The sequence below is a fragment of the Coptis chinensis genome, chromosome 7 (genome assembly GCF_015680905.1).
Source record: "Coptis chinensis isolate HL-2020 chromosome 7, ASM1568090v1, whole genome shotgun sequence".
Lineage (NCBI taxonomy): Eukaryota > Viridiplantae > Streptophyta > Magnoliopsida > Ranunculales > Ranunculaceae > Coptis > Coptis chinensis.
This window is the reverse complement of record NC_141462.1, coordinates 76025854-76039088: the sequence shown is the minus strand read 5'-3', so window position 1 is coordinate 76039088 and position 13235 is coordinate 76025854. Positions and strand designations below refer to the sequence as shown.

The window sequence follows — 13235 nt, the reverse complement described above, 5'->3', positions numbered from 1 at the left end:
TACATCTTTTTTGTGTTAAGTACAGCTATTGGGCTAAAAGTTTTCAATTGAGTGTTTGTCTGTGTTTGAAATTTATTTAGGTCCATTTGAACCAAGGCCCAAAATATTGTCAAGATTTCTGAGATATCGTCGATATATTTCGTTTTTTGGGTACACAAGATGAAAATATTCGATATATCTCCACTAAATATTAAATCCTGTTTTGCCAATATATATCGCAATTTTTGAAATATCAATATATATTAATTGATATATATGATATAAATTATTGACTTTGACCGATTTTTATATATATTGACAATATTTTTAATATTTTTTGATATATCGATATACAAAACAAAATTTTGACTGTTCAACAAAAAAAAATTAGATATCTGATATTTTCAATATATCTCGTTTTTTGAGTAGATGATATTCTCCGAATTCAATATTTTGGTCCTTACGCTGGACCCTTCCCAAAGACAAACACAAGAAATCATGATTTTTTTTTAGTGATAGGCTATTGAAAGCCTTTTTTATGCTGGGTAACTATTGAAAGCCTAGTCTTGCACACTGCCTATGCACTACCAATTACTCATTTTTTCGTGAACGTAACCATCACTCAAAGTCTCAAACTGATCAAACTAAACGAGACTTGTATAATCTAGAGGCCTGGAATGTGGAATCCTAGATCTTTGAATAGGCGGAATAGCCTGATTGACTGATCGCCTGATACCATATTCCAAATTTCGAATTGGATTTGAAATTTAAAGGTGTGAACTGTGAAATTGTCATACATTCTTCCGTAACTTAAGATTCAACTTTCCTAGAAAGCGACACTAACGACACTGTGACTGTCTGTCCTAAAAGTCAAGACTACATAGTACAGACCGTCAGACCCTACAGGCTACCGATGATTCTCTTTATACGCAAACACTACAGGCTACAGCATGCTTCTCATCATTCAGTCCACACAACAAGTTCATGGCTGGGTATTGGGATCAGGTGATGCACCACATTTTTCAACGGAAAGGGACTTGTTTTGGAGTATGAGCCCAATTTGTAGAGATTCCAAACGTGTTAGGTCAATCTGCTTCTGATTTTCTTTACTTAACCTCTCAGAAGTCAGAACGGAGAAAATAAGGTGATCCAAGTATTAACAGACCAAACAAACCAAAAAAAACGAAAAACTAGATCCGGTAAGGAGAGATAATTCTCTCAAAAAATTTGAAGAGATCAAGGCAAATAGCCGTTGGATGGGAAAATTTTTTCTTGAGATCGAAATTGTTGTATAGTCCACAACTAACAAACCACACCAAACGGTATAATCATGTCATTCAACAGCCGATATGAAGCGCGTACTAAATTTACTAAATTTAGAGAGAATGATCTCTCCTTATCATTTGCCAAAACTAAAACTCCCTAACCGCCACTCCCAAAGACATGGATTTTTTGTTTTCATTCTTTCATTTTTCCATTTTGTCCTTTTTTTCTTTCCCATTTTGTTTTTTGTTTTTTTTTTCTTAAGTATACACATAAAATAATAAAGATACAAATGTAATTCCCATTTCTACTGCCGTGCAGACCATACATTATATTGTTAAAACTAGCTGTATAGATAAATAAACTTATACAAATAACGTTGGCGAGTTAGTATTTTAACGTACCATTGAATCACAATTTTCGTCGTATTTGATATTTTGCCACACTATTAGACTTAGCCTAACACATAGACAGTTCACCATTACATATTTGCTCATTTAAGAAAACATTTTTTCAGAGAAACAATAAAACATGATACCAGATTCTCCTAAACATAATTTTCACATTTAACAAAACCAAATAAACATGATACTAGATTACTAGATTCTCTTAAACATAAATTTCCAACTTAACAAACAAATAGCTACTATAGAAGTGCGTAATGTAATACCAAGTTTTACATCTAAGCATTTATCTCTACCGCCATTGTGAAACACGAAATGGGGAATTTATTTAAGACTAATTGTGTTTAGTATACCGATTTGCGTACAAAATATCTATAAGCAGCAACCTTCTTTCTCCGAGAACTTGTATTATCAATTGAGAGAACCATCTTACCAGCTTCTCTAGGAGGAAAGAATTGTGAATTGGTTCTTCTAGTGTATCAATCCTTTTTGGCTTTTCTATGGCAATAGTGTAGCTTCCCTCCATAATTGGTATGAATTCAGCACTATATTCCACTTCCCATCCTCCCACCACTATGTCCCAAGTTATTGTTGCACCACACTAAAAACAATGCAACAATTCAAAACAATCAAAGGTGGTCAGTTAACTTAACCCAACTCACTTTTCAAATTAGAATCAATCGAAAACTATGAAGTAAAGGTGCAGGCAGCACCCATTTGGCCCAAGCCTAAGGTGTTTTGGGTGCTATTATGTCTGCATTTAACCTTAATGTACAGAACTCAAATTAACATTTTTAACACATGAATACCTCAATTCCATCAATTTCAAGGTTCACTTTCTCTCCTCCTCTGACATTAAACTCGGATGCTGGTTTAGGCGGACCGTCCTCTAGTTCGTTTGGGCGACCAAGTCCACCATACTGGATTGGCACATTCTCAGGTTTTATAAACCTAATCACCAACAATTGATAAATTTAGATTAATTACATAAACTAAAAAGAGTAGCAAAATTAAGCTAGAGCAACAATATTTAAAATCCCAATCAGGTTTACAAATTATAATTAAGTAATGTAAATTCATTAATAGGAAGATCTTTCAAATTCAAAAAAGTGGGTGTATCTGAAAAGGAAGTGGACAAGGAATGTTTCAAGTTAAAGAAATAGCAACCCTACCACCAATGACCAAACTACCAAGACCATTCAAAATCTTCTTCTTAGTTTTTAAACAATACAACATGGTGGAAGCTACAAATTTGTTTTAAAATTTCCGGCAATGATTAACTTACTTGTAAAGGGTCTCAGCAGCATTCCCTTCCTTAGAAATCACAAACTTGCTCTTAGTTCTTTGAGTAAGGAAAGGACTAAACATGGAGTACAACATAGTAAAGTACCATGGAACATTAATAAAAATCTGCATCACCAAAACTCAGATTAGAAACACTGAGATTCTAAGCAGATTCAATCTCAAAAAGCAGCACTTACCTTTCTAGCAACCATTTCAGGATAATTATCTTGAAACAAAGACAGAATTTGGGTAGAAGCAACTTTCAGTTCTCTCTTGGGCATATCTTTGAGATCAGTAACTTGAATAATTGAGTTCACTCCACCTGGCTTGAAATCCAAAAAAGATTGATCCTTTTTCAAGAATTTGAACTCTCCATCTAAGAAATTTCTTAAGCTTCACTTCATCGCCAAAAATTCGTTCATACATGTCTTTATCCTTAAACACTCCATACGCATTATAACATACTGGATGACTTTCTCTATCACAAGCATACATGTAAGCAACGACCCCTTCAAGTTCCTTAAACGCCAAGTCATCATCACTTATATTTTCAGCACCAAACTCTTTTCTCCAAGTTAAGCATTTCTTTAACATGGTGAATGCCTCAGAAACTTTGAAGTCTCTTGCTCTAAGAAACTTTAGAAGTATAACATCAGCTCTTTCATCTCCACTTAAAAGAGAAACACCCCACATTGAAGCAGACTCATTAGAACTACTAGAAAGCTTCTTTTTTAGTTCATACAAAGCCTTTGCTTCTGGGGATTTCAGCTTAGATATAACATAAGTGTCCTCTCTAAAAGAAGGTGACTTGAATGAAGTAGCATCAATTAATGAAGAAACAAAGCTCTTCTTGTAAGGCTTTGGTGAGGCTTGTGGATGTTCTTTTAGAGTTTGTGGGAGGGACAATGGTGATGAAGCTTCCTCCATAGCTTGCATTGATGTTGATGAAATGTGGGTTTTCCTTCAAACGGTTTTATTTTGATTTTGTTTCTTGGAGAAATGCAGGGTATAATAACTGAGAAAAGAGGTTGTTGTTATGTTGCAGAGAAACTGAGAAAAGAGGAAAAGGGAACAGAAGAAAGCAGAGTGGGGAGTGTGATTGAGAGGGAATTGCGTGCTGTAAATCATTGCTGTCTAATCAATCATGAATCATCATGTCCAGCCATTTCAAGCTAAATAGCTGTTATTGTTTTTTGGCTTGGTTTTCAAAATTTCAACACTGCAGCTCCCTACTAAGCTAATGGCTACTAGTCTACTACTAAGTCCAAAATTCCGATATACGGTTCGCGCTGTCTGATATATATGTTCTCATCTTCTGTGACTGAGTTCTGTCGAGGCATTGGTATTTTTTGCAGCAAATGGCCACCACAGCCCAGGAATACATTGAACAATTTAGGTGATAAATGTTGAAGATCATGCGATATTTTTTTGGCCGTGGTGGCATTTTGCTACAAATACTGATTTTAAGCCGATCTATTTGGAATCTAAATGTCGGGCGTGCACGATGAGACCCACAAAAGGCTTCATTTTCCCATTTATGGTCCTACATTCTAAGCACGCTTATTAAAGTATTAAACTAAGTGAAAGATTCTAAACACCTGATAATTGAAAATGAATCGGCGCAATTTCTGAGTGATTGACTAAATTGTATCCAAGTAACATAGAGTTCACAATTTTGAGATGTTTTAACGAGTTAAGAATTCAAAATTTTGGCTTATCCTGAAACATTGCGGGAGATTCACACTTGGAAATTCAAAACTTTTGTGTAATTTTTTTTTTTGGTAATTTTTTGTGTAAATTTCTGAACAGTAGTTTATTTCCTATGTCTAGATCTAGAAGAACATTTGTCAATGTGAATACAAGAACCTCATTAACATCAAAAGCATGACCCATTATCACTTTATGCAGCATTGTGGTCTGTGGATGGAGCAAGTGAACGAAATGACTATGTCTCAACTCTCAAGGTCTATAAAATGATTAAGATAAATAATAGTTTATTAGTTGATATACATGGAATTTTTTGGGATTAACTTAGTAATTAGTGTACCTTAATAATTCACACATTTTCCCCAATTTCGAGGACTACGAACTTACAAAGTACGAACTGATATACTGGTACACATGGGGCCCGTCTCAACGGATTAGGAAGGGCTCGTGGGCTTCAGGTGTTCATATTTCAGGGAACTTTTCTTACTCGAGTGATATCCAGGTGGCCCAACACTTGCTTCAGAAATTGGCCTTCAGGCCTACAAATGTAGCAACACAGATCACAGGCAGGCCATGAAAAAGAACATATGCACTGACACAATTGGCACTTAATATTGTCACGGAGCTGTTTACAATTTTGTCGATCATTCCGTTGAATCGTGTAACCATACCACATTCGAGTCAATGAAGTGGTTGGCCAAATTTGTTACTCAATGAAGGATTTGAATGCATGCATCAAATCAATTGAACTTGGAGCATTGACCCTAATACTACCATTCGGCTATTCCTACATTTTCCACACAGATATAAAAAACCACGGAAATAAGTACCTTACTACCTTCAATTCCATGGTTAGGTAAACACTTTGTTAGCCCTTAAATATGTGGAAGTGAATTTGGTTCTATAAGTGGCAAATTTGGATATGTTAATACTTAAGAAAGACATTTAGAGTGGAAATATGGTATTTGTTTTGAGGAATTGAAAGAACTGCGTCAGTTAATAATTCTATATTTGATGCAGCATGCATTGCATTCAACACCATAAGTCACGATCAAATATTAGCTTAAGAACCAAATGTTTGCTTAAACACGCGCTTCTTATACCAGACCAACTCATACATGGGAGAATGTTCAGAGTGAGTGCTTAAGAGTTAATTTTAGTTTAATTGTTTTTAAGTTTAAAAGTAAAGGCAGTTCAACCATATATCAACTTATCAAGAGTCAAGACTATGAAATGTAGGGTTTATTAGTGAAAACCCCCCATTTTATGAAATGCTATTGTGTTTACCCTCCAAATTTTGAATCATCACAAAAGCTCCCCACTCTATCCCGGCTCGATTCGTAAATCATCCATATTTGCTATATTACCTAAAATACCCCCTAAAAAGAGTCATTGAATTAAGTTGACTCTAACAAGTTTAACTATACGTGAAATACCAATTTTACCCTTCGTGATGTAACCACTATAAATTGAGTTCATTAGTCTCCAATTTTCTTGTTTTCATCTCCAATCTCGTTTCTTTTATGTTTTGGGAGAAGATGGGTGGTGATGGTTCTAGAAGTGCCTCATCAAGTCAGGTTAGTAATATTTGAACTTGTTTTGCATCTGTTATAAGTTATAACAGACTTCCTCATCTCCTTTTGTGGATGAAGTGTGCCTCTGCCAAATTAGGAGTCAAAACAAATGAAAGTAAAAAAATTGGGGGTTTATACAAATTAAAAGGGGGTTTATACAAATTAAGTTTTTTTGTTTGTTTTTCTGTTTTAATATCGAGGGGGAGGAATAGCATCGGTGACAATAATGAAGGTTTTGGAGGTTGTTTTAAGCGTGGAGAATCGGATCATTGGAAGTACCGGTGCAAATGGCTAGATTATCCATGTGTCTACCCAGTTTGCAAGCTAACCATAGTAGTTAGGAAGAGTGGCGGGGAACCACAACATGGGAAAAAGGTTTCTTAGGTGTAAGGGATCACCAATATCATGGCTTTAAGTGGTTTGATGAACTGGAGAAGCAAAAAGAAGAAAATGGTAAACTGAAGAAGCCAAATGAACTACACTAGAAAAGGTGTTTACTAACAGTTATATCCGTTACTTATATTTTTACTAACGCTTATATCCGTTAGCTCTGGGGTGTTATAGTCACTTAGGCTAAATTTAGTAACGGATATAACCGTTACTTAAATTAATCTTAGTAACGCTTATATCCGTTGCTATAATTCTTTGTAACGGATAGCCAATTGTTGAATCTATTCATTTCTAACGGATGTAAGTGTTAGTAACATTTGGCGCTTCTTTAGTAATTACTTTTCTAGCGGGAAATCAATTTTCATATGTCACGGATATATCCGTTAGTAATAGGTGTGCCACTTGCTATTAATATCGATGAGTGTAACGGATATATCCGTTAGTAATAGATGTGCCACTTGCTATTTATATCGATGTTTGTAACGGATATATCCGTTACTAAAGTTTTGTTAGTAAAAGAAAATAAATATTTATTTATTTCCCAAGTCAAAATGTCAAAAAGAGTTCACCCTGCATGCACATCTAACTCTAGCACATATGAATATTCCATCTTATAGGGATATCACATTCCACAAACTTAATCAACATATAATAACAAAAAACAAAACCACTAATCAATTAAACATTAATTAGTATAAAAATATAGACACCAATCCAAATCCCAATTTACAAATCAAACTTATATAGAAATAACTTCACCTAACCTAATCTTGGGATGTCTAATATGCCGTCATAGAATATCCCATTGTATTGGTCGCCACCTTTCGCTGTTATTTGCTCTCTCGAAAGTGTTCCCCATCGGGTTTGAGGGGTGCACATCTGCAATTCCCATAACTTCTCCCACGATATCACCACTTATTTGACAAAGCCTGGCAAGAACTGAAAAAAGTGAGAGAAACATTACAAAATTTCTTAAGAAACTTTTCATTGGGTTGTGAGAACTAAAGAAATGATGAGTGGGTTAGTGTGGTGGGCTAATGTCAGCTCTTGCAATAGCACTTCCTCAGCTATTAGACCACTATTTGAATAAAGTTTATGGATAAGAACAACTAATTTCTATAGACGAAGGCATACTTTAAGCCCATACAAATCACTTCAAGCTGACCCACAATGGTTTTTGTGACTTTACTAGCTCTAGTAAAATGTTTTTTGACAAAGGCATTAGGATGGAATACTGGTAAAAAAAATGTCATAGAAGTTAACTAAACGGATGGTATTAGACAAAGATAAACACCTGGAAGAGAAGAGACCGCTGTTTTGTCTCCAGATCAAATTGCTTAGTTACCCGGTAGCCAGGCCGTCCAATTTTGACTGCAAGTGAAAGAAATAAGTCAAGATTATGTTAAGGATACAAATAAATAAAGGTTTATTCATGAACCACACAAGGGTTACAAGTAGACACCTACTTATGCCGACCAATTTTTTTGCACTAGGATTATGACCTATAATCTCATTATTGTCACAGAAAGCACGTACTCTGATTTGAATGGTGCACTGGTAGCTCCAATAATAGTGCTGAAAGCAACATCTTGAAAAGGACCACGCTGATGGGGTCATTTTTGCTTATAAAATGTGGCTCAGGGAAGCAATAAGATACTACAGTCCATCATAAACAGCTACTGATGCTATGTCACCGGCTGGTGACGGCGTCCCTGGTGACTATTTAATCTAAGACATAGAAAATGCACTCACCTTTAAGATCCCCAACAAGAAGAAAACAACTCTGCAAACTATGGACAAACTTAAGGCAATCAACAGTCTTTGATGCTGCAACCAAGGCCTGCAAATCGCAGAACATTTTAGAGATATAGTGCATTAAGAATTATGCGAAAAAAACTATCTATTAATAAAACATCAACTAGATATTAATGTATTGGTAGCGTTGATCACTAAGGCAAATTCATTTGAGAAATTATCGCTGCCATGTGCACCTTATGCAAAGAATCACTAAATCTACTACTGGCTCACTATAGTTTACTAGATCTGTATAGTATTCTTCTTCTATTTTAAGGATCTCTTTGTTTCTGCCACAAATCTTTGGCGGATGATCTAAAATGGATTTTGTTGCAGATAAAAGCAAAAAAAGAGTTTGTTGCATTTGTAGTTGTTCTTGATCTAAGATTTGAAAGAAATGGGAGGCACTGTAAAGGAAGGTTCAAAAAGAATCTTATTGTGTCCATGCAAGCACTGAAGTTGTCATTCTTGTGAAAGTTAACTCTTCAACAAGTTTAAGTATTTTTATATCAAAATTTTCGGTTCTTAGATGGAAAATGGATTATTTTCTTTGTTAGATTTTGAAAGCTATTTGCATGTTTTTAAAATTTAATACCGAGTTTCTTCTCAGATCAGACTATACTCCAAAAGATAAGATTGAAAAGAGAGATATACAGAGTTGAGACAAACTGAAGTAACAAAAATGAAGACTAGAACAGACCTACCCAACCAGTTGTCCTCCAAAAACTTGTGCAAACCTCGGAGCATCTCACAAAGTGAATCCATGAAAAGTGTTGACCTTAAAAAAGACACAAAAAGGATGAGTACAAATCACAATATTGGTAAATTATATCCTACTCATGAAAAAGTTGTGTTCATCTAATATATGAATTAATTAGATTGTGGTTTTTTTTGTATCCTCTCCTAATACCGAGATGATAAAAGAATCGAATAATGAAACTTACGTCTATTAGCTCCAACTGCAGTAAATGTTCCAACATTGAGCATAGTGTACCATCAACATTCCATATCAATTTTGGCTTCATTAAAGAATTGTATCTATTAGGCAACACCAAGCAGGTGAGCTGTCATCATCAAATTACAATGCATCAGAATCTAATCTATCTCGTCCTTGCTTTTCGGTGTGTGCATGTGTTGGTGGGGGGTGTAAATATGCTAAAATTGACATAATAACACTGGTATTTAAGAAAGTAAATACCTTAGACAAAACAATTACATCTACCTCATGAGCGGGGAGTTACAAGATTACCTACAAGATCATTGATTTAGCAACATCAATAAACTTGAACAGTTACATCAATAAACAACAACATGTTACCTCTCCATCCCATATGAAGTAAGTTCCATCCCCATTATCTCCTTCTCGAACAACGAGATCACTGCGGTCTACAACAACACAACATCCCAATCAAACAGTTACAAATTCAAAACAAATTAATCTAAATTTTATTGTTTTTCTCTGTTCTTAGTGAAATGTTTGAATTGAACAACACGTGCAATCTTCTTGAGAGATGAACTAGGGAGTCTCTGTAGCAACAGAATGTGTCCCAAAAACTCCAATACTGAATCTGAAAAAATGGTAAGCATCAATTGAATCAGCAATAATAATGGCGACGACGGAAGCAAATTCTTCGTCCTCAATACCCAAATCAACGAAGCAGTCTCAGGTGCCAGCTGGTTTCCCGACATCTCCTAATGGTGATATCAAGACGATGTTTCCAATCATGTGCCCTGCATTTGTGCCAGGTTTAATTCCTATGCAAAATCAAGAACAACAGACTAACCTTGGTGCTGGTCTTTATGTTGTGCCCACTTTCCCATTTATACCTCCGATGTCTGGAATTCCTTCCAACACACTAATTCCTCTTAACTACACTGTACCCACAAGGAGAACTACTGCTGAGGATGGAGCGATGACTGACGAGCATGGACAAGAGGGGCGGCAACAACATGCACCACAAAGACAAGTTGTTGTAAGGAGATTTCACTTTGCATTCCAACTTGACTTGTTGTCGATCTTTGAAGTTGGTCTTTGTCATTTTTGTGTTCAACCAAGATGGATCAAAACAGAGACTTGCCTTGCTTCTGGTTTTCGCAGCACTGGTTTATTTCTATCAGACGGGAGCTCTCACTCCTTTGATACGGTGGCTTTCACAAGGCATGCATAGGGCAGTGGCACCTCCACAACCACAACCTCCTGTTAGGACTGAGAATGCTCTTGGTGCTGCTAGGCCAGATGGTGAAAACGCTGCTCGAGCTGAGGGACAACCTAGAGATGAGAATCAGGGAGAGAATGAAAATCTACCAGTTGAAAATGATAACCAGGTGGAATCCGCTGAACAGAACGCCTTCAACTGGAGGGTAATTGTAAAGGAGATTCAGACTATCATTGTTGGCTTCATCACTTCTCTTCTCCAAGGGTTTCATAATGTGGATTAGTGTTACATTGCATTTATGAAGTCCTGATACCTCATAGAACCTGCTGTGAGCAGAAAAAATACAATGTAGACTGATATAGAAGAGGGAGTTTCAAATTTTTATATCCCCTTTACTTTCTTTGTTTCAATCTTGAGCTTTGTATCACAGTGTAATGTGTTCGGTTGAACCATAGTTTGAAAGTTACAAGTTGAAATTTAAAAAAAAAAAAAAAAAAAAAATTGAATCAGCAATTGTAACGTGTCGAAAAAAAAATCAATGAATGTTTAATTAAATTCACATGCGTTCGTGTCCATGATTAATTTTCCCTCTCTTTCTCACACTCTTGACTTTTTGGTCAAGATGTGGAGACCTTCTGTTATCACGCTCGTTGACTTTCATGCGTGGTTCTGAAATTCTGAAATAACTTTATCCCATAAACAATTGAAATTGAAACTTGCCCTGTCATCATCATCAGATGCACTGAAAAATTAAACTCTTCAAACACAAGTAGAGAGAGGAGAGAGTCCTTACACTGTACTTCAGGATGTAGAAGGATGTGTCGCTAGCAATAGCCACTAAGTCACCACTATTGGCTCAATACAGATTCTGATATAGATAAGACGAGTATGGAGAATTTTGATTTCTTGTGTTCGAAGAAAAAAACTATTACTTGTGTTGGAAGGTTGACACTCAACATCATTTCTCCAACATTATGAACCTCGCATGCATAAAAAAATTACACATTTATTAGTGATATAAATGAAAATAAGAACTTCATATTAAAATAGCTAATAGAAAGAAGAAGAAGAAAATAAACAAAAATTAACCAGGGGTTTACGCATCCCCCAGCTGACTACTAATTGCTCCAAGTATCTCGACATCTGCCATCTGCACCAAAAACTTAAATACACAAAAAGCCTTGGTTTGTTTACAACAAGGCAAGTCACGACATAAAACCAATAAAAAGATTTGACAGCTAAAGAGTTTGTTATATTATTACAACTACACAAGACTAACCACATAAAAATTTCAAGGCATGACAACGCACCCAAAAAGTTCCAAGTCATGGCAACCACAACCACATAAAAATATATGTCTTGAGCTTAAACTAAAGCAGGAAGAGCAAAAAGTAGATAAATCCAAAAAAGGTCTAAAACCTACAAACAACAATCCTACAAACATCAATCATACTTCAATCGCCCATCAAGCCAAGCTATATACCCTCCTTCAAGCTAAGCATTCAAAGTTTCATTACCATCTTGTGGACCATTATAAACAGCAGCATCGGGAACCATTACTTCATCAATATACACTCTTCTCTCTCCACCAACCAGAATTCTGCCATGACAAATTTTTGCACTTACATCAATAAACCCTTTAGCAACTTCTGTACCAAACTTATCTAGTAATGTGACTCTAGGCTGTTCAAGCGACCCAAAAGCAGGAGTCAAGTTCTGAGGGGTTGCTGGAGAATGGCGTTGAGCGGAACTAGAACCAATTTCAGTTCTGGGTGTAGCCACACCCATATGTGGTTCGGCATTGGCTGTCACATTATTACCTGCCGTAGTATTGCCTAGTTGTTGTTGAAGGAGAACCTGTGCGGGTATAGATGATGACATGATAATTTTAAAGTGTGGATTACATATTACTAACTCTAACCATTAACCGTAATTGCCAAGAAAAAACTGACCTTGAGCATTGATTTGACCTCAGACATGTCTGTCTCGACCTTTGATTTAAATGTAGCCACATCGGCCTCAACCTTTGCAACTGATGTAGTAGCCATTTGGTTGAGTAAAGCACTTGCGACAACAGCATGTTGTAGCTGCTTCCTAGTGATATTAGAACCAACTCCACGAACACGGTTCTTCTTATCCTTGCCAAGTACTTCAGCCAATACATCGGAGTCGATGTCCCGTGTCAGTCTCTCCTGATGCTAATCTTCTTTCTTTAACTGCTTTCACTTGATCCTGCATTTATTTGCTTTTTTTTAAAAAAAAGAGCAATCAAATAGCCCAAAATATACCCGGTAGCAATCAAAAACTAAAGTTATCAAATAGATAGCAGTAAAACTTCTACTCACATATTTTTCCCGAGCACTTTCCAAAACTATTACATCACTGCGTTCACGGCCCTTAAGCCAATCATTAACTCGAGTTATTTTTGCTTGAGGGTTTTGTTGTTGCTACAGGCAAATAATCATTGCTTAGTAATAGTGGTTCAAAAAGGACAACAATAGTATTCATATCTATATACATAATCAAAAGGCTTAATAATTTAGAAAATGATACGTACCAGATCGTTATACCTTTGGGAGAAGGTTCTCCTACCATTAGTACTACCAATAGTATTCATGGCCCTATTTGCCGCATTTTTCGCATTCCTTTCTTTTACTTTAGTTTGAAGCTCATAGTCGACAAAA

The 13235-nt window shown here is 36.0% G+C and overlaps 1 protein-coding gene and 2 pseudogenes across 3 annotated transcripts; 1 reads left to right on the top strand and 2 right to left on the bottom strand.

Moving 5' to 3' along the window:
• Positions 1 to 1870: 1870 nt before the first annotated feature.
• On the bottom strand, positions 1871 to 3997 carry LOC147488944 (patellin-6-like; annotated as a pseudogene). The gene is made up of 4 exons (XR_015202895.1): positions 3128 to 3997; positions 2932 to 3056; positions 2456 to 2597; positions 1871 to 2247 (listed from the first exon to the last, which is right to left on the bottom strand). The product of XR_015202895.1 is annotated as a patellin-6-like (transcript).
• Positions 3998 to 7468: 3471 nt separating this feature from the next.
• LOC147488943 (uncharacterized) lies at positions 7469 to 9453 on the bottom strand. 2 transcript variants are annotated; one of them, XM_086573086.1, is made up of 6 exons: positions 9340 to 9453; positions 9096 to 9173; positions 8354 to 8441; positions 8138 to 8189; positions 7896 to 7972; positions 7469 to 7530 (listed from the first exon to the last, which is right to left on the bottom strand). In XM_086573086.1, exons 2-6 carry the CDS (start codon positions 9158 to 9160, stop codon positions 7510 to 7512), a joined length of 303 nt encoding a protein of 100 aa, XP_086429212.1. In that variant the 5' UTR covers positions 9161 to 9173; positions 9340 to 9453; the 3' UTR covers positions 7469 to 7509. The 2 variants fall into 2 exon arrangements, 1 of the variants encoding a protein (XP_086429212.1); XR_015202419.1 differs by having other exon boundaries at positions 8064 to 8441.
• Positions 9454 to 9759: 306 nt separating this feature from the next.
• LOC147488942 (uncharacterized) lies at positions 9760 to 11657 on the top strand (annotated as a pseudogene).
• The last annotated feature ends 1578 nt before the right edge of the window (positions 11658 to 13235 follow it).

Bases quoted from the DNA above. Each gene is read 5' to 3' on its own strand.
- LOC147488943 (XM_086573086.1), bottom strand. From the start codon at position 9,160: ATGGATTCACTTTGTGAGATGCTCCGAGGTTTGCACAAGTTTTTGGAG. The intron at 8,442-9,095 runs GTCTGTTCTAGT...TGCGATTTGCAG, and splicing joins GAGGACAACTGGTTGGGTAG to GCCTTGGTTGCAGCATCAAA. The intron at 7,531-7,895 runs GTGTTTATCTTT...AGTTCTTGCCAG, and splicing joins AGCGGTCTCTTCTCTTCCAG to GCTTTGTCAAATAAGTGGTG.